Source organism: Corythoichthys intestinalis, chromosome 10 (assembly GCF_030265065.1).
Source record: "Corythoichthys intestinalis isolate RoL2023-P3 chromosome 10, ASM3026506v1, whole genome shotgun sequence".
Taxonomy (NCBI): Eukaryota; Metazoa; Chordata; class Actinopteri; order Syngnathiformes; family Syngnathidae; genus Corythoichthys; species Corythoichthys intestinalis.
In genome coordinates, this window is record NC_080404.1 from 16,153,683 (window position 1) to 16,175,208 (window position 21,526).

Genomic DNA, 21,526 nt, shown 5'->3' on the forward strand with positions numbered 1-21,526 from the left:
CCTTGAACCTTGCAACCTTTGGCCACATTTCAGGCTTCAAACATAAAGATATAAATTTTAATTTTTTGTCAAGAATCAACAACAAGTGGGACACAATCGTGAAGTGGAACAAAATTTATTGGATAATTTAAACTTTTTTAACAAATAAAAAACTGAAAAGTGGGGCGTGCAATATTATTCGGCCCCCTTGCGTTAATACTTTGTAGCGCCACCTTTTACTCCAATTACAGCTGCAAGTCGCTTGGGGTATGTTTCTATCAGTTTTGCACATCGAGAGACTGACATTCTTGCCCATTCTTCCTTGCAAAACAGCTCGAGCTCAGTGAGGTTGGATGGAGAGTGTTTGTGAACAGCAGTCTTCAGCTCTTTCCACAGATTCTCGATTGGATTCAGGTCTGGACTTTGACTTGGCCATTCTAACACCTGGATACGTTTATTTTTGAACCATTCCATTGTAGATTTGGCTTTATGTTTTGGATCATTGTCCAGTTGGAAGATAAATCTCCGTCCCAGTCTCAGGTCTTGTGCAGATACCAACAGGTTTTCTTCCAGAATGTTCCTGTATTTGGCTGCATCCATCTTCCCGTCAATTTTAACCATCTTCCCTGTCCCTGCTGAAGAAAAGCAGGCCCAAACCATGATGCTGCCACCACCATGTTTGACAGTGGGAATGGTGTGTTCAGGGTGATGAGCTGTGTTGCTTTTACGCCAAACATATCGTTTTGCATTGTGGCCAAAAAGTTCAATTTTGGTTTCATCTGACCAGAGCACCTTCTTCCACATGTTTGGTGTGTCGGACGGCCGGGTCTTGGTAGATTTGCAGTGGTCTGATGCTCCTTCCATTTCAATATGATGGCTTGCACAGTGCTCCTTGAGATGTTTAAAGCTTGGGAAATCTTTTTGTATCCAAATCCGGCTTTAAACTTCTCCACAACAGTATCTCGGACCTGCCTGGTGTGTTCCTTGGTTTTCATAATGCTCTCTGCACTTTAAACAGAACCCTGAGACTATCACAGAGCAGGTGCATTTATACGGAGACTTGATTACACACAGGTGGATTCTATTAATCATCATCGGTCATTTAGGACAACATTGGATCATTAAGAGATCCTCACTGAACTTCTGGAGTGAGTTTGCTGCACTGAAAGTAAAGGGCCGAATAATATTGCACGCCCCACTTTTCAGTTTTTTATTTGTTAAAAAAGTTTAAATTATCCAATAAATGTTGTTCCACTTCACGATTGTGTCCCACTTGTTGTTGATTCTTGACAAAAAAATAAAATTTCATATCTTTATGTTTGAAGCCTGAAATGTGGCAAAAGGTTGCAAGATTTAAGGGGGCCGAATACTTTTGCAAGGCACTGTATGTAAATATCCAATCTTAATATATGGACACCTGCGGCTTATAGTCAGGTAAGGCATATATGAGGATTTATTTTTTAAAAAAAATGTGAAATTTGGCTGTTTAATCATGTGCACTTTGTAGTCCAGAAATGAGGTATTCAGTCTAATGAACCGTATTGGCCCGAATATAAGATGGGTTTTTTTGCATTGAAATAAGACTGAAAAAGTGGGAGTCGTCTTATATTCGGGGTCGAGACATTATACCCATTCACGACGCTAGATGGCGCCAGATATCATTGAAGCAAATGTTGAACTTGAGGAGTAATGTTGGCAAAAAACTGCCCATTGAAATAATGTTATTCTATATTAATTCAAGTCGATTCATTTTTTTAATGAAGCTACGATTGTGATGGGAACCTAGTGTTTGTGATTTTAAATGGGTGTATTCTTATATTGATATGCTTCTTTCATACAAAACTTTTTCCTCATGATAAAAGGTCTTGGTGGCCAAAAACAGTGACAATAACACTCTTCCCTATATTTAGTTCATCTGTAACAACTCCAGGACATTTGGCTTGGCGACTGGATGTCGTGATGCAGCGTTAGGTGATTATGTGCCTCAATTTTGTTTTTGTTTTTTTGACTCATGCATTTGCCCAATTAATGCAATTGTAATGATTATTTGTAATTATGTCATATATATATATATATATATATATATATATATATATATATATATATATATATATATATATATATATACACCTAATGGCCCGAATATAAGACAGTATTTTTTGCATTGAAATAAGACTGAAAAAGCTGGAGTCATCGTATATTCGGGGTCTAGACATTATACCCCAGTCACGACGCTAGATGGCGCCAGATATTATTGAAGCGAATGCTGAACTTGAGGAGTAATGTTCTGTCATGACGCATCTCAGCTACTCTTGAGTTTAACCAGTTTGCATTATTTTATTGCATTGTTTTTCCTTATTCAGATTTGTTTCAAGACTACAGTTAAAGTTAGACCTAACTTTGATGGTTAATGCAGTAATTGCAATTTTGTTGTTTTATCACAATAGATTGGTTTATCTACATTTCAAAAACCAGAAGCCATTCATTTACGAATGTGATTGCACTTTAGTTTACATAAATGTTCAGATATTAAGATTTGAATGAGGCAAAATAACATGCTTTTTCTCTCAAAAATATTGTTATAATCACTTGTTTCAGATGGACTGTAATTATTTTCTGTATAAAAATTAATTTGGTGTTCAAAAAGTCTTTTTTCAAACTTGAGTCTTGAAAAAGAGGGGGTCGTCTTATAATCAGGGCCGTCTTATATTCGGGCGATTACGGTATATTACCACATGTGCCACTTTATAGTAGGGTTTGTGTAATTGTGGCAAAATCTTTGTATTATTTATACATATTTTTTAAACTCCGCATCCATGGGAATGCACCACAAACCTGTTGCATAATGATGTCATCACCAGAGGCGGAGCTCGTGGGGGGGTGGGGAGTACTTGTAGTGCGGCTCTCCCCGGCCAGGGACTCGAGGGCAGTGTTTTTCAACCAGTGCAGTGTTTTATGCAACGTAAACAAACTGTCTGAGCTGCTTCAACTTTTATTTTGTTACTTCCGGTCTCCAGTCATGTGAATTTGCATGTTACGCAAAATATTTAGTTTCAACTGTTTCCAGATTTAAGATTTAAATATAGTATTTAGATATAACATATTTAGGATTTAATATAAAATTCAGATTTAGGATATATATTTCGGATATAAACTTCATATATATATTTAGGATATATATATATATAAAAAAAAAAAAATATATATATATATATATATAGAATATAAATTTAAGATTTACATTTAAGATTTACATAAATAATTAGTTCTGGATTTAAACATTGAAGTCCAATACTTATTATTTAAAAATAAATATTTAAGTTGCTAAATAATGTTGTAAATATGTAAAAAAAAAAAGTGACTGCAAACATTTCACACATTTTTAAAACTGCGTGGTACTAAATGTGAGAAAATGTTGTCGTAATTTTCGGCATGTGCTGCTTTACAAACAGCGCCCTATATGCCGCGAGGCGAGTGTGATATAGTGGATATACTTGTAAAGGCCTTTACTTGTCGGCCTTGACTTGTCCACCAACAGTCTGAGCGAACCAATCACAGTCCATTTCCGCCACGTCATATGCGTTGACGTGACGCTAGGCTGACGCTAAGGTTTGAAAAATCAATAGACCCTACTCACATGACGTCACAACCACGCCATATTGTCCATCCACTTGTCATGTTGACGCATTACCGCTACGTAAATTCCTCCTATTATGGCGTGTTTTTCTGCTCGTTAACATTAATAATCAAAATGGTGAAGGCGTGTGTGGCGGTTGGTTGCAATAACAGAGAAGATAGACAGAGAGACTTGAAGTTCTACCGTATTCCGAGAGACCCGGAGAGGAGAGCGAGATGGGCTGCTGCAATTCGACGAGAAAACTGGGCTCCAAATGATTACCACGGATTATGTAGTAGTCATTTTATATCTGGTAAAATGCATTTAATATATATTTAGAGGGGGTTGGGCTGACAACCACAATTAAGATCATTGCGAGGCTAATCGCCGACAACATACAGTTTCAAATTCAAGATGCTTATTTCTTCCACCATCATTACATTTTGAATAATATTTAGCTGGTACCAAGTGAAAGAAGCTGGCCTCGTCTACGGATCATCAGTTAAACAGGTGTGTCCAAACCTTTTGCAAAGGGATTAGGTGTGGTAAAAATGCGGGGGGCTACCTTGGCTGATTTACATAGAACAATATATTTAAACAAATGTTAGCAACCCCTATGTGTGTCACATTTGCTTTATTTTTTTTTTTTAATTCATAATTCCAACAGTCTCGTCTTTGTGGCGTTCTCTTTCGACACTCGGGCTCTTGCGAAATACTGCTGCTATGAAATAAACTAGCTTCAAGTTGCTATAATTTCTCGCTGCGTATCTTCCCTGTAATGTTGTCGTACATGTCAGCGTGTCTTGTTCGGTAATATCATTATCACGTCACATCAAACTCTTTGAAAACAGCGACTCTCTTTGCAAATGAGGCAGACACAGTTGTTGCGTGTTTTATTGAAGAAATAGTCCAATATCCACCTATCCTTGAAGCGTCGGCCATCGCAGTCAACTTTTTTTTTTAATTGATTGTCGCCATTTTAGAAAATTGGAAGTAAAGGGTCACACGGGGTAATGTTGCTTAGAGTGCTGCTCTTAAAGTTTTTCAAACTTTCGTGAGAATAGGCTGATTTTGTGTGGACAAGATAGTTGTAGATATCAGGGTAACAGATGTCAGGCAGAGAGGGCGAAGACAGCTGGTCGAAAAATATCGATTCAAGCATCAAAAATGGATCTGGCGAATGGATTGACTGAAGCTTTTCCACATAATGCATTTTATGAAACGCATCCAATGAGTTTACAGCGTCTGAAAGCACCGGGGCTTCCATGAATTGCACTATAAATTGCACGACAAATTGAAACCATTGAGAATACGGATAAACAAAGACAGACAATATGGCGGCCCGATATAGCGACACGTCATTCTGTGACGTTGGTGAGTAGGGTCTATTGAGTCTGGCCACCATTAAGCGGATAAAATTTCCAGGGCGGAACAAGCCACAGCAAACAGACAGCGGAGTGGACCAATCAACGACTGGCGGGACGAGGGACTTGCGCGTGGAAGTAAACATACGAGGAGAGCGGAGTTTATTCAACATGGCTAGCACGAGACAGACTGTTGTCAATGACTTTTGTCGAGGTGTTTTTGGTAATTTAAAACTGATTTTACCGTGGATTGGAAGATATTCTTGGCTCTCCTGTTCGCCATCTGTGTTGTTGTGGAGACGACTTTCGACGCGGAAGAGAGACGTTGGTCGTTAAGAACACGTCACGCAAATAAACGAATCTGATTTGTCAATTGATTTTGTACTTGCTCGAGACGCCGTTCATGGGCTGGGTCCCAGACTATACTCTCAGTGTTTGAAAAACACAGGGAGAACAGTCTGGCCGTGCCAGGCAATGAAAATGCAGGGATAGGAAGAACATACCTTCCATAACACTCGTGGCAACATGGCTACAAAAACACCCGGTCTTTGTGGTCGCACGAGCTTGGTTCCACATCTGCCTTCATGAACATGTCCTCTCCTGTCGCGATGATGGCAGGGGGATACGATATATCCAAATTGTCTTTTTTAAGGGATTTTGATGAGTAATGTTACTCCAGCTCCACTGTTGTTTTGAATGGAGAAATTCTAAAACAGAAGTTGCTGGCAGACATAAGGAAGTAAAGCAGGAGTACAGTGGGGCAAAGAAGTATTTAGTCAACCACTAATTGCGCAAGTTCTCCTAATTGAAAATATTAGAGAGGCCTGTAATTGTCAACATGGGTAAACCTCAACAATGAGAGACAGAATGTGGGAAAAAAAACAGAAAATCACATTGTTTGATTTTTAAAGAATTTATTTGCAAATCATGGTGTAAAATAAGTAATTGGTCAATACCAAAAGTCCTTCTCAATACTTTGCTATGTACCCTTTGTTGGCAATAACGGAGGCTAAACGTTTTCTGTATCTCTTAACAAGCTTCACACACACACACACTGTTGCTGTTATTTTGGCCCATTCCTCCATGCAGATCTCCTCTGGAGCAGTGATGTTTTGGGGCTGTCGTTGGGCAACACGGACTTTCAACTACCTCCACAGATTTTATATGGGGTTGAGATCTGGAGACTGGCTAGGCCACTCCAGGACCTTAAAATGCTTCTTACGAAGCCACTCCTTTGTTGCCCTGGCTGTGTGTTTGGGATCATTGTCATGCTGAAAGAGCCAGCCACGTCTCATCTTCAATGCCCTTGCTGATGGAAGGAGATTTTCACTCAAAATCTCTCGATACATGGCCCCATTCATTATTTCCTTTACACAGATCAGTCGTCTTGGTCCCTTTGCAGAAAAACAGCCCCAAAGCATGATGTTTCCACCCCCATGCTTCACAGTGGGTATGGTTAAATTCAGTATTCTTTTTCCTCCAAACACGAGAACTTGTGTTTCTACCAGATAGTTCTATTTTGGTTTCATCTGACCATAACACATTCTCCCAGTCCTCCTCTGGATCATGCAAATGCTCTCTAGCAAACAGCAGACGGGCCTGGACGTGTACTTTCTTCAGCAGGGGGAAACGTCTGGCAGTTCAGGATTTGAGTCCCTGGCGGCGCATTGTGTTACTGATAGTAGCCTTTGTGACTGTGGTCCCAGCTCTCTGTAGGTCATTCACTAGGTCCCCCCGTATGGTTCTGGGATTTTTGCTCCCCGTTCTTGTTATCATTTTGACGCCACGGGGTGAGGAGGGAGTTGAAAGTCGGTGTTGCCCAACGACAGCCCCAAAACATCACTGCTCTAGAGGAGATCTGTATGGAGGAATGGGCCAAAATACCAGCAACAGTGTGTTTGAAGCTTGTGAAGAGTTACATAAAATGTTTGGCCTCCGTTATTGCCAACAAAGGGTACATAACAGAGTATTAAGATGAACTTTTGGTATTGACCAAATACTTATTTTCCACCATGATTTGCAAATAAATTCTTTAAAAATCAAACAATATGATTTTCTGGGTTTTTATTCCACATTCTGTCTCTCATGGTTGAGGTTTACCCACGTTGACAATTACAGGCCTCTCTAATATTTTCAAGTGGGAGAACTTGCACAATTAGTGGTTGACTAAATACTAATTTACCCCACTGTATCTCGGAAATTTGTCTAAAGAAGACAAAAGACAGAAGAAGAAGACAATAGATAATGTCATTACCCAATCTTAAAGGGCTACCGGATAGCGACAGATTGCTACCGCGCATGCGCGAACAGACACTATTTTCTCTCGAGTGATGACGGCAGATATAGATATAGTATGTACGTGTTAGATTAAATGATAGAAAATACATCTCTTCTTTTTTTGGGGGGGGGGGCAAGGGGTGATTTTTTTTTTTTACATCACCCGATGATTATGCCGCAGACAGAACCAAACACAATGCCTTTAAATGTTGAAGGCCCATCCTTTCACCTTTACAATCTATACATAATCTTAATGTCTTTCAAGAATTTAAACAGTGCAGTTAAATCACGCTTCCTCTTCCCTCATCCCAATTAAACCCTTCAGAGACTATTATCACCCCCCAAAAATGTACAGATTTATTTTTTAATCTATGACGTACATATCTATATCTGCTGTCATCGCGCGAGAGAAAATGCCATCGGTTCGCATATGCGTAGTAGCAATCCGTCACGATCTGGTAGCTCGTCGCAATCTAGTAGTGACAGAAAATAGAAGAACAGATGCAATATGGCGGAAAATATGAACACAGAAAAACAAATCAAGTTAGTTGCAACTAATGTTTCCGTTTAAGAAAGCAGTGCATTGTCCTTGTTTACATATAACATGTTATTAATGTTTGTGCACTTTAATGTGTCCAAAGGAACAGGGTAATGTTATTAATGTTCATGCACTGTAACTTCTCCAGCTGTACAGTGATTACATTTACAAGGCTAGGAAGCAGTGAGGTAATATGCAAAATTGATACTGACTTTTCAGGACCAGAAAGCAGTGCACTGTCCTTACACATTAATTGTCCAGCTATGCAGTATTTACATTTACGAAACTAATGTGGTGAGGCACTATGCAAATGCACGTTTATTTGTTCATCGTACAAGTTTTGGCATTGGATAAATGCATAATTGCAGATGTGTTTCTTTTTATGTTTTTTTATTATTTTTTTTAAGTCCGATAAATCATTGAAGAAATGTCTTACAATATATCGAATATCGTAGATTGTGTATCGTGATATCATCATATTGTAGGCAACATATCACAGTATCAAATAATGAATTACCCATATCACCCCTAACATATACACATGTATAACAGTATGTAGCTTTTTATCAATTTAAATAAGAAAAAACAATTATTATTTAAAATTTTGTGATATAATTTTATATATACAGTACAGTTTTATTATTAATCACAACACACGCCACTGTATAATTTTGAATGAATTTAATTCAAATATTAAAACGATATCTGCCACTAAACTGTAATTGGGAGTAGCATTTTTATGCTTTACTGAAGTGACTTAACTTATATCAATTAAAACTTTAATGTTGTAATGCCCTCTGGCCCCTTGCTTACGTGCCATGCTTCATTTGGGTGTGCCTGTGTTCTGACAAATTTTGCAACCCATCAAAAATTGCTACCTTGCGGTTTTGCGCATGCGCGTAACGTTAAAAATGGCTGCAAATGCAGCGATTCCAAAGTAAACACTACAAACTTTCTTTAAAGAAAGGAATATTTACTTAAGTTTGATCATGTAAAGACATGTACAAAGTTCTCGAACACATCCTACCATGTTAGCTGCACGCAGCAACTGCACCCCGTGCTCTCACTGTTAACGACTTCGCCGTGTCGTTAAGTATTAATTTACGCCATTTTCGTGTTGCACATGTATGTTTATGATGTATCTAGTTTAGTTAGCACCTTTGGATAACATTGACAGTCCAATTGAATGTAAAAGAGGGCTTTTTCAGCGCCACAAAAGCTTTGGGAGCAAAATTTTACAAGGGAGCAAATTTTGACAGAACACCAGCACTACTGTTGTGTATATATATATATATATATATATATATATATAAATTAAAAAGAAAACAACTGAATCCTAACGATAGATAATTAAATGAACAAACATTTACTTAACAAAGGAAGCATGATAACCTGAGCAAAGACAAATCCCCAAAAGGCTAAAAAAATAAAAAATACAACAACAACAACAACAAAAAAACTATGCACATGATGGATAAGCGATGCATGACAGGATCAAGATATCAAAATAGACTAAACGGGGAACAAAAGAAGTAAAAACGAAATAAAACAGAAGCAGAGCTACAGTATATACGGTAACAAGGGAACGCAACTACTGTATATAGACCCCACTCACCAACGTCACAGAATGACGTGTCGCTGTATCCGGCTACCATATCGTCCGTCATTGTTTATCCGTATTCTTAATGGTTTCAATTTGCCATGCAATTTATAGTGCAATTCATGGAAGCCCCGGTGCTTTCAGACACTGTAAACTCATTGGATGTGTTGCATAAAAGGCGTTATGTGGAAAAGCTTCAGTTTATCCATTCGCCAGATCCATATTTGATGCCTAAATCGATATTTTTCGACCCGCTGTCTTCGCTGTCTCTGCCCGACATCTGTTACCCTGATATCTACAACTATCTTGTCCACAGAAACTCGGCCTACTCTCACGAAACTTTGAAAAACTTTAAGAGCAGCACTCTAAGCAACATTACCCCGTGTGACCCTTTACTTTCAATTTTCTAAAATGGCGAATATCAATAAAAAAAAAAGTTGACTGCGATGGCCGACGCTTCAAGGATAGGTGGATATTGGACTATTTCTTCAATACAATACGCAACAACTGTGTCTCATTTGCAAAAAGACAGTCGCTGTTTTCAAAGACACTCTGACATGTACGACAACATTACAAGGAAGATACGCAGCGAGAAATTATAGCAACTTGAAGCTAGTTTACTTTCACAGCAGCAGTATTTCGCAAGAGCCCGAGTGTCGAAAGAGAACGCCACAAAGGCGAGATCGTTGGAATTATGAATTTAAAAAAAATAATAATAAAGCAAATGTGACACACAGAAGGGCTAGCTAAAAATTGTTTAAATATATTGTTCTACGTAAATCAGCCAAGGTAGCCCCCCACATTTTTACCACACCAAATCTGGCCCACTTTGCAAAAAGTTTGGACATCCCTGTTTAACTGATGATCCGTAGACGAGGCCAGCTTCTTTCACTTGGTACCAGCTAAATATTATTCAAAAAATAATGATGGCGGAAGAAATAAACATCTTGAATTTAAAACTGTATGTTGTCGGCGATTAGCCTCGCAATGATCTTAATTGTGGTTGTCACCCCAAAACCCTCTAAATATATATTAAATGCATCTTACCAGGTATGAAATGACTACTACATAGTCTGTGGTGATCATTTGGTGCCCAGTTTTCTTGTCGAATTGCAGCAGTCCAGCTCACTCTCCTCTCTGGGTCTCTCGGAATACGGTAGACCTTTAAGTCTCTCCGTCTATCTTCTCTGTTACTGCAACCAACCGCCACACACGCCTTCACCATTTTGATTATTAATGTTAACAAGCAGAAAAACACGCCATAATAGGAGGAATTTACGTAGCGGTAATGCGTAAACAAGACGAGCTGACGGACAATATGGCGCGGAGGCGTGGTTGTGACGTCATGTGAGTAGGGTCTATAAGGAACAAAGAATGGACAGGAAAGCTAAACGAATCTCACCAAACGAATAGACAACAAGCATGAGACCGAATGACAGCGCCAACATATTTACAAAACACAAGAATAAAGAACCACAATAACAATGTGAATGACAAATAGTGATGAAACCAAACGTGACGCAGAGGAAGAGCACACAAATGAACGAGGTAACCAACAAGGAGTTGAATTAAGATATGTGCTGGAGGCTCTGCCCATCAACCAAACCAGTGGACTGGAAAAAAATACCAACAGTTCAGAAACAACTCTGGATTACTGAAATGACAGTAACTGTTACCTGTTCACGGTTATTGCCAATATAAACTAAGGATGTCCCAACTGCATATTTTTGCACCAGAGTCCGAGTCACCTGATTTTGAGAACCTGCCGATACAGAGTCCTGATTCGATAAAAAAAAAAAAAAAGTTTTTTAACAAAAGATTTAAACATTACTGTGCCACAGTGCCGCCTTAATAATGTGATTAAGCAAGAATAACATAGAAAAATGCTTGTCTTTATTAAATGCTTCATGAGCGAGTCCACTCAAATCCGCTCACGCTGCTGAGAACAGCCTCTGACTTACACAATGAGTTGCCACAGCACTCTACCGCTAGTGTGTAACAAGCTGAACAATGATTGACACATTTGCACCTTTGATTGTAGTGCTACCGAGCTTCTCTGGCAAGATCAAAGTTACAAACCTGTCAATCATCATCAACTTTAGTAGCAAACTCCAGGGCACTGCTAACCAAGAAAAGCAGCAGGAGGGAGAGAGAGATGCTATATGAGCATGAAGCAGAAAAACAAATATATTATTTCGATAAAACCCCCGACTCTTTTATCCCGATTCCGACCCACTGAAAAATGATGCGATCGGCCCGATTTCCAATCATGTGATCGGATCGGTACATCCCTAGTATAAACAATTCTGATTTGCATACCTAAACTATTTCAGGCTTGCGTCTCCAATGATCTAAAAGCTGTGTCGGACCGAACAGTCATTTTAAGCAAGTCCTTTACTAGAAATCCCTCCTAAAAGTCAAAGAACAGTGAAATTAGTAATTAATATCAATTTCTATTGTCAATAGAATTAAATGTCATAGATTTAATGTGGTCATTTTTAGCTGCTAATCAGTCAGATAGCTGCTTTTCAGATTAAGGTTAGAAGTTAAACTCAAACCATAGTTCTCTGTATGAGGGCTCCTCAATAAAGCCCAAACTTTTAAAAAGCTTATAAGATGCCATGTTATCTTCCTCTATGTAGCAGAACACTGGGTAGTCCTGATCAAATAATCTCTGGGCCATGGTTTGAATCAGTGCTTTGGCGAATCCTCTTTTTCTGTGCTTGGGCATAGTATATAGTACCCCCAATGCCAAGTACTCATAGACAAGAAGCCACGATATAGGCTGACCCTCATTATCAGTGATGCAATATGTGGGGAAGTTACTGATGAGGAATGCAATGTAGTTGTATCCTTGTTGAGTTCCTCCAAACTTCCAGGTTTGATTCACCAGGTGGGCATGGCAGAGTTCAAGAGATGAAATCCTTGATTCAAGACCACTGTATGAACAAAAACTGAAATACTTGAAGACAATAGTGGTAAATCTTATCAATGATTCATATAAATCTGAACCCACCTGTCGATTGCTGGTTTGACCAGATGGCTACGATTTGGCAAATGCAGAAGACGTGTCAGTGCCAGGGATCTGTAGTTGACTTCCCGGTTCAATGAAACCTCTTGGAGGATAGAGGTGTGTGAAATGTCGCATCCTACAAAAAAAATGCCACAGAACCTTTTGCATTCGCTTTTCCATTACAGATCAACAAACTTCTCTACAAAAGGTTGTGTGAGAGATACAAAAACAAGAGCAAGAACATTGTACAGAGAGTCTGTTCAATGCTGCTCTGAAACTAACTACATTTGTGAGAGAACTATTGGATACCAGCATAACCATGACAAAAGCTGACAAACCATACAGTATGTTCACTCAGTGCAGCAAGTCATTGTATATGTTTAACCCTTTAACACCGAACGTGTCGGATGCGACACGTTTACACATATCATCTTTGAAGCATCGTAATACTGTAATTACGTAACCCACGTGCCCCTGGTAGCTCTCATTTGAAAGTACGGAAGTTAATGTCCACACCAGTTTTTATTTGAAGTGAATTGACCTAGTAAAACGGGAGATAATGTCATTTGAGTTTTATAGTTTTATTGCACTCATAAATATGCATTAAAACGCTGCATGGATCATGTGTCTACAGTGCCTTGCAAAAGTATTCGGCCCCCTTGAACCTTGCAACCTTTCGCCACATTTCAGGCTTCAAACATAAAGATATAAAATTTTAATTTTTTGTCAAGAATCAACAACAAGTGGGACACAATCGTGAAATGGAACAAAATTTATTGGATAATTTAAACTTTTTTAACAAATAAAAAACTGAAAAGTGGGGCGTGCAATATTATTCGGCCCCCTTGCGCTAATACTTTGTAGCGCCACCTTTTGCTCCAATTACAGCTGCAAGTCGCTTGGGGTATGTTTCTATCAGTTTTGCACATCGAGAGATGACATTCTTGCCCATTCTTCCATGCAAAACAGCTCGAGCTCAGTGAGGTTGGATGGAGAGTGTTTGTGAACAGCAGTTTTCAGCTCTTTCCACAGATTCTCGATTGGATTCAGGTCTGGACTTTGACTTAGCCATTCTAACACCTGGATACGTTTATTTTTGAACCATTCCATTGTAGATTTGGCTTTATGTTTTGGATCATTGTCCTGTTGGAAGATAAATCTCCGTCCCAGTCTCAGGTCTTGTGCAGATACCAACAGGTTTTCTTCCAGAATGTTCCTGTATTTGGCTGCATCCATCTTCCCGTCAATTTTAACCATCTTCCCTGTCCCTGCTGAAGAAAAGCAGGCCCAAACCATGATGCTGCTACCACCATGTTTGACAGTGGGGATGGTGTGTTCAGGGTGATGAGCTGTGTTGCTTTTACGCCAAACATATCGTTTTGCATTGTGGCCAAAAAGTTCAATTTTGGTTTCATCTGACCAGAGCACCTTCTTCCACATGTTTGGTGTGTCTCCCAGGTGGCTTGTGGCAAACTTTAAACGAGACTTTTTATGGATATCTTTGAGAAATGGCTTTCTTCTTGCCACTCTTCCATAAAGGCCAGATTTGTGCAGTGTACGACTGATTGTTGTCCTATGGACAGACTCTCCCACCTCAGCTGTAGATCTCTGCAGTTCATCCAGAGTGATCATGGGCCTCTTGGCTGCATCTCTGATCAGTTTTCTCCTTGTTTGAGAAGAAAGTTTGGAAGGACGGCCGGGTCTTGGTAGATATGCAGTGGTCTGATGCTCCTTCCATTTCAATATGATGGCTTGCACAGTGCTCCTTGAGATGTTTAAAGCTTGGGAAATCTTTTTGTATCCAAATCCGGCTTTAAACTTCTCCACAACAGTATCTCGGACCTGCCTGGTGTGTTCCTTGGTTTTCATAATGCTCTCTGCACTTTAAACAGAACCCTGAGACTATCACAGAGCAGGTGCATTTATACGGAGACTTGATTACACACAGGTGGATTCTATTTATCATCATCGGTCATTTAGGACAACATTGGATCATTCAGAGCTCCTCACTGAACTTCTGGAGTGAGTTTGCTGCACTGAAAGTAAAGGGGCCGAATAATATTGCACGCCCCACTTTTCAGTTTTTTATTTGTTAAAAAAGTTTAAATTATCCAATAAATGTTGTTCCACTTCACGATTGTGTCCCACTTGTTGTTGATTCTTGACAAAAAAATTAAATTTCATATCTTTATGTTTGAAGCCTGAAATGTGGCGAAAGGTTGCAAGATTCAAGGGTGCCAAATACTTTTGCAAGGCACTGTATCTCCATATTTCCATCATTTCTTGTCCTTTTTTCAAAACCGAAAGCAGCACAAAAGACATATCCCACGAGCCGTTGTGATGACAAATAGGACAAACCTAATGTGAACATTTTTAATAAATTGACGAGCGAGGCGCCAACTAAGGAAAAGGAGACACGCGAAGCAAGCAACGGCCGGTTGGATTGCGCGAGCGACTTTGAAACGTACAGAATGAATCGAAAACTAAATTTAGCGCAAGCCAATGCATTACTTCATTAACTCAAGGAATAGGATGAGCTGTATTTGTCATTGTTTTCCTCGGATTAGTTGGCGTCTCGGCAAGTTGGCGAGTAGAAGTGACAGCAGCTCGCAATGGCTGAAGAGTAGGCTTTGTGACGTTGTGTGTGACGCAGCTCAGTGACCTGTTCAAAAACAAACTTTTTTGAGTGCGGAAAAAAAAAAAAAACTTTTTTAGGTCGCATGCCTGAAAAAAACTGAATTGAACTGAACTACTTGTCAATATTTTTGAAAATACTTTCTTTCAATGTTATATATATTTTTTTCTTCACTATGAATCTTTTCAATTTTTATATAGATATGTGTTCGAGAAGCTTGATTGCATGTATGTACATATATACCTTTGATAAGGTGATGGGTACAATACCTAACTTCACAAAGAGATATCCTCCAAACCCTTTTTGTGTTGGATGATAGATATAATTTTTTTTCCTCACTATTTTGCGCTGTATATAACCTGTTTTGACCATAGTATGTGTAAAGGCCAAAAACGCCTATGACCATACCTGCTGTTTGTATTGAATTGTCAAACATAAAACTATTCAATATTATTTTTTTCTATCGGATGTTTATCCTAACAAGTTAAATAAATATTATAAAGCTTCAAAACGGTTGGTCATGCATGTTTGGTTCTCAGTGGGACATCAACATTACAAATTTTGAAAAAAGATTTTGGGATTTTTTTTGTTGTCTTTTTGGGTCCAAAATGTGGATTAAAATTGGTCAGTGAAGAAAACAACAGTTTGGACATGAAGTTCAAGGTGTCCTGAAAAAAGGGACCCAACTTGGCCATTGTGAACAGTTTTTTCTTTGAAATTCGGCCAAAATAGGCTTAAAGGGTTAAAGGGTTCCCTAGTGTGGGAGGGACATTGCATTTGAGAGGGCCAACCCTGTCTTGATTTTTAACAACAAAACACATTTTTTAAGTAATCTATAATTCTTAATTTTCAGGTTATTTTGATGAAAATACAGTGACGACATCTTATGAAACAAGTTCAAATAGAACTACGACCGCCCAGCTCCCTAAACAACTGCTCAGCATGTTTATTGATATATAAACAGGGCTGAAAGTGGACCGGAACGAGCCGGAACGCTGTACCAGCATAAGTTTTCGGGCCGGAACACCGTTCCGGCATGCGGTACTTTCATCCCGAAAATATGACAGCAACTGCCAAAACCCTATGTGTGATGGTTTGTTTAAAGTATTGTATTTTGTCAAATGCTGTCCTCTGGTGGCGGCGTTGAGTGTGTCTGAAATCTTGGCTCATATGACTGAGAAGCAGATGTTTCTGACATGGCTAGGGGACAGCTACGCTCTGGTTCGGCCTACTTCAGGCTGTAAGATGTTTCAGTTGATATATGTTGGTGCTGGCATTTGTTGTTAAGTTTGGAGATACTGTTTGCTTGGTTATGTTTAGCGATTTTTCTATGAGAGAAGTGTGAATGCGTTAGCATTCGTAGCATCTAAGCTAGCGAACTTTATTATGCAGACTGGGCTGATTTGATTTACTAAATTAACATGTTGATTGTACTGGAGGAACGTATGATCACCAATTGTTTTGTTTAAATGTTTGTTTATTGTTAAAATGTGGGTCATTTTGAACATACGTGCACGTAGGTGTTGTCAAAAGTGAAGTAAAAGCTCCAAATTAAAAAATCCACTACTGCCTCGTTTTGCTGTCTGTCAACCTAAACAATAAAAAAGAGCAACGCAACAGAAAATTGATCACCTTTTTAGGAGAAAGGAAAGAGTTGAAGAGGCTTGTTTATTTGATCTACTGTCCATCATTTATTTAGACTCGTCAAGTGTCATTGTAAATTCTCACTGAACGTAAAAGAAGTATGAATGAACATGTGTGGAACTATGTACTTAGTAAAAACAGGTGAAATAACTAAAAATATGTATAATATTCTTGGATCTTCAAAGTAGCCTCCTTTTGCTCCGATTACTTTTTTGTACACTCTTGCCATTCTCTTGATGAGCTTCAAGAGGGAGTAACCTAGAATGGTATTTGACTTAACAGGTATGCCTTTTTAGGGTGATTAGTGGAATTCATTGCTCCTGGTGTTGTATCACTAGTAGGTAGATGGCAATGTAGTGTAAAGCACTTTGAGTACCTTGAGAGGTAGAAAAGCGCTATACAAGTATAACACCATTTATCAGTGGGGTAGGGACCTTCATTAGTGTTTCATTGAATGAGGTGTGTCCAAACTTTTGGCCTGTACTATATGTTAGTTATATCTTTATTATCATTAAAAAAAATTTTTTTAAAAAACAAACAAAAACAAATAAACGTTTACGTTCGCTTAAATTTTAATGTACATCCAATGTTCTTAACTAGTTAAAATTGAGGATTTGCATTTAGGAAATGTAGGGGGGTGGGGTGGGGGTGGGGGGTTAGATGGAGGTTGGGGTTACTTCTGTTTTTGATTATTTTTATTTTGTTAATTGTGAAAAAAATACTATTTTGAATGAAAATTATTTTTGTTTGTATGTGTTATAGGAATAACTGTGCCAAAAGCAGTTTCATCTGCATTTCAGTGGTTTTAGGAGGTTTGATGCCCCCCCAAAAAAACAAAAAAACAAAAACATAAATTCTGGCTCGGTGGCGACCTTCTTGTCAGGGAGTTCCGGCAAGAAATTCAAACCACTTTCACCCCGTATTTAAATATATATATATATCTAGACCAGTGGTTCTTAACCTGGGTTTGATCGAACCCCTGGGGTTCGGTGCATAAGTCTATGGGGTTCGGCGAAGGTTAAGACACACGGGGCCCTATTTTCGTATGCTGACTAAAGGCAAAGTGACATTTTAGACTAGGTTTTGGACTGGTTTGGCCCCAATTTACAGGCTTTATTCCACTCTTTCAACTGCTAGCCCTCTATCTAATGGGTGAAAAAATACTAGTTTGCTCAGTGGAAGTTTGACTCGCACTTGGTATCTGGAAGTATAATACACCTACACTCAGCGTGGCCTGCGCAGATAATTAATAATAATAAAAAAAATAAAAAAAAACATTTGCCTTATTTTACGCCATGAAAATAGTATGTGATGCAAGGATGGGACAATAAAATAAGAATGTAGACCTGAAAACAATAAAAAGAACAGCGTGAACTCAAAAGAGTTGCGTATCATTTTCCGACGTGAACATCAACAGCAAAAGTCAAAATTATTCGTAGTCAATTTGAACGGGATTTCACTTGGATATTAGTTCGCTAGCTTAGCTATCTCAGTTTTGAATTTGAAATAAAACATAGCTTTTTTTTATTAAATTCCAAAGGGTTCGGTGAATGCACATGTTAAACTCACGGGGTTCAGTACCTTTATCAAGGTTAAGACCCACTGCTCTAGACTGATGATACTTTAAGGGTGTCGGGTGTTTGTAGTTTGTTTGAAATTGTTCTTGTCATTTCAGGAGAATTAATACTTGAAGGAAATTGTTATAAAACGTCAACGGAATATAACACTCATTTCAACACTGGCAAAGGTGTGTAATGACATTACCTCCATTAATGTTAGAGCTCCAATTGAATAGACTGTCCTTCATCAAAATTTCTTTCAAAGCATGCCCGTCCTTGGATTCCTTGCAGTACATGGTCATCTCGGGTGTGAAACCAAATTCTTGCTTCCATGTGAAAAATAAAATTATACAGTTCATGACAATAGCATAACAGATAACATAATCTGAAACTAACTACATTACATACCAAACTCACCCGTGGGTCGGGTCGACAAATGATGACTTTAAAATCTGGCCATGTATCAACGACGACTTGGATGGTACTTTGTTTGTTTCTGTTATAAGCATATAAATGCCCATACACCTACAAAGACAGTCAAAGAGCAGCATTAGTTCACAAATAAAATGCACGTATGGCTCCAATAGAACAATGAATATGTTAAAAAGCCTACAGTCCTACCTGGAAACTCTTGGGCAAGTGTTCCAACAGAATGCCTTCTGCAGTCATTAGTTCATCGTTTTGTTGGAGGACCTTCATTTCTGTGCAGACAAGATCATTCAATAACGTAACATGTCTTAACTTTGCACCCCATCCCAACACACAGAGACAAGCAGTGAACGTAAATTCACATATAGCAATCATGTACTGACATGTCTCCTTTAAAAGGTTTGGAATGTGTTCAGAATTCTGTTTGCTGTATCTGTATGCGTTGTTTTATAATGTATATGTCGATTTTTTTATAGAAAGAATCCCTTGTCATTTCATATGCTGTTTTGTCTGTCGAACCAGTCTGTAAACGCTTGATTGTACAGGTACTGTATAAATGTTTAGTACAGTATTAAAGATTTAAAACATTTAAAAAATGTTGATATAAAGAAAAAGACCACTTGTATTTGACCACTTTCATGGGACTCTTTAAACATGAATACATATCAGTGTTCAATTAATACCAAATGACGTCCTGAAACTTAAATTTGGCCTATGTATAGATAAGTTAATCGCATTAGCAGCCAATATGACGTTATGTTTTCAAACAGCTTGTTAAGTAAAAAATAGTGACATATCGACCACCAAAGAAAGATCACTTACCACAGAGCGTTCAACTCTTCGAGCGATGAACAAGCTTCTGGCTACATCTCCAAGTGATCTGCAATTCTAGCTGGAGGAGGAGGGGGGTTCGACACTTTTTGAACAACTGGTTACAACCCTGTAAACCACGATAGAAACACCTACAAAGGAAAGTTTTACAGAAAATCTTGCACTGAACTTTAAATAGCTTCCGTGGAGTCTCTTTTCGTGCATCTAATTGTGTAAACATACACTGTATCTGTTTGTTTGTATATATCATGTACTGTATACTTTAATTATGTGTGAATCAACAAAACCCAAAAAATATATATTATTCTTTGGGGAAAAAATTTACAACCCACTCTGAATGTGTATAATGCTTATTTCCACTCATTTAACTTTACCAATGCAAATGGCTTTTTCATATGTAAGGTATATTTTCCACAGTAGCCTATATACAGTGTGGCAAATAAGTATTTAGTCAACCACTAATTGTGCAAGTTCTCCCACTTGAAAATATTAGAGAGGCCTGTAATTGTCAACATGGGTAAACCTCAACCATGAGAGACGGAATGTGAAAAAAAACAAAACAAAACAGAAAATGACAACATTTGATTTTTAAAGAATTTATTTGCAAATCATGGTGGAAAATAAGTATTAGGTCAATACCAAAAATTCATCTCAATACTTTGTTATGTAACCTTTGTTGGTAATAACGCAGGCCAAACGTTTCTGTAACTCTTCACAAGCTTTTCACACACTGTTATTGGTATTTTGGCCCATTCCTCCATGCAGATCTCCTCTAGAGCAGTGATGTTTTGGGGCTGTCATTGGGCAACACGGACTTTCAACTCCCTCCACAGATTTTCTATGGGGTTGAGATCTGGAGACTGGCTAGGCCACTCCACGACCTTGAAATGCTTCTTACGAAGCCACTCCTTTGTTGCCCTGGCTGTGTGTTTGGGATCATTGTCATGCTGAAAGACCCAGCCACGTCTCATCTTCAATGCCTTGCTGACGGAAGGAGATTTTCACTCAAAATCTCTCGATACATGGCCCCATCCATTCTTTACTTTACACGGATCAGTCGCCCTGGTCCCTTTGCAGAAAAACAGCCCCAAAGCATGAGGTTTCCACCCCCATGCTTCAAAGTGGGTATGGTGTTCTTCCGATGCAATTCAGCATTCTATTCTGTATTCAAACACGAGAACCTGTGTTTCTACCAAAAAGTTCTAATTTGGTTTCATCTGACCATAACACATTCTCCCAGTCCTCCTCTGGATCATCCAAATGCTCCCTAGCGAACAGCAGACAGGCCTGGACGTGTACTTTCTTCAGCAGGGGGACACGTCTGGCAGTGCAGGATTTGAGTCCCTGGCAGCGCATTGTGTTACTGATAGTCTTCTTTGTTACTGTGGTCCTAGCTCTCTGTAGGTCATTTACTAGGTCCCCCCGTGTGGTTCTGGGATTTTTGCTCACTGTTCTTGTTAGCATTTTGACGCCACGAGGTGAGATCTTGCATGGAGACCCAGATCAAGGGAGATTATCAGTGGTCCTGTATGTCTTCCATTTCCTAATAATTGCTCCCACAGTTGATTTCTTTACACCAAGCGTTTTACCTATTGCAGATTCAGTCTTCCCAGCCTAGTGCAGGTCTACAATTTTGTCTCTGGTGTCCTTGACAGCTCTTTGGTCTTGGTCATAGTGGAGTTTGGAGTGTGACTGAAGTTGTGGACAGGTTTCTTTTACACCGATAATGAGTTAAAACAGGTGCCATTAATACAGGTAAAGAGTGGAGCCTTGTTAGACCTTGTTAGAAGAAGTTAGACCTCTTTGACAGCCAGAAATCTTGCTTGTTTGTAGGTGACCAATTACTTATTTTCCACTCTAATTTAGAAATAAATTCTTTAAAAATCAAACAATGTGATTTTCTGTTTTTTTCCCCCACATTGTCTCTCATGGTTGAGGTTTACCCATGTTGACAATTACAGGCCTCTGCAATATGGCACTCACTACAGTCGCTTTTCAGACTTTGTTTTACGTGCAGCAGATTTTAGAGACAACATTAAAT

The 21,526-nt window shown here is 38.8% G+C and overlaps 1 protein-coding gene across 3 annotated transcripts; it reads right to left on the reverse strand.

Moving 5' to 3' along the window:
• Positions 1-7,150: 7,150 nt before the first annotated feature.
• LOC130922931 (glycine N-acyltransferase-like protein 3) lies at positions 7,151-21,453 on the reverse strand. Of its 3 annotated transcripts, XM_057848212.1 has the most exons (6): positions 19,477-21,453; positions 18,847-18,926; positions 18,634-18,750; positions 18,431-18,551; positions 12,391-12,523; positions 7,151-12,313 (listed from the first exon to the last, which is right to left on the reverse strand). In XM_057848212.1, exons 2-6 carry the CDS (start codon positions 18,922-18,924, stop codon positions 11,914-11,916), a joined length of 849 nt encoding a protein of 282 aa, XP_057704195.1. In that variant the 5' UTR covers positions 18,925-18,926; positions 19,477-21,453; the 3' UTR covers positions 7,151-11,913. The 3 variants fall into 3 exon arrangements, with proteins under 3 accessions (XP_057704195.1, XP_057704194.1, XP_057704193.1); XM_057848211.1 differs by having other exon boundaries at positions 18,643-18,750; positions 18,847-21,453; XM_057848210.1 differs by having other exon boundaries at positions 18,847-21,453.
• Positions 21,454-21,526: the final 73 nt, after the last annotated feature.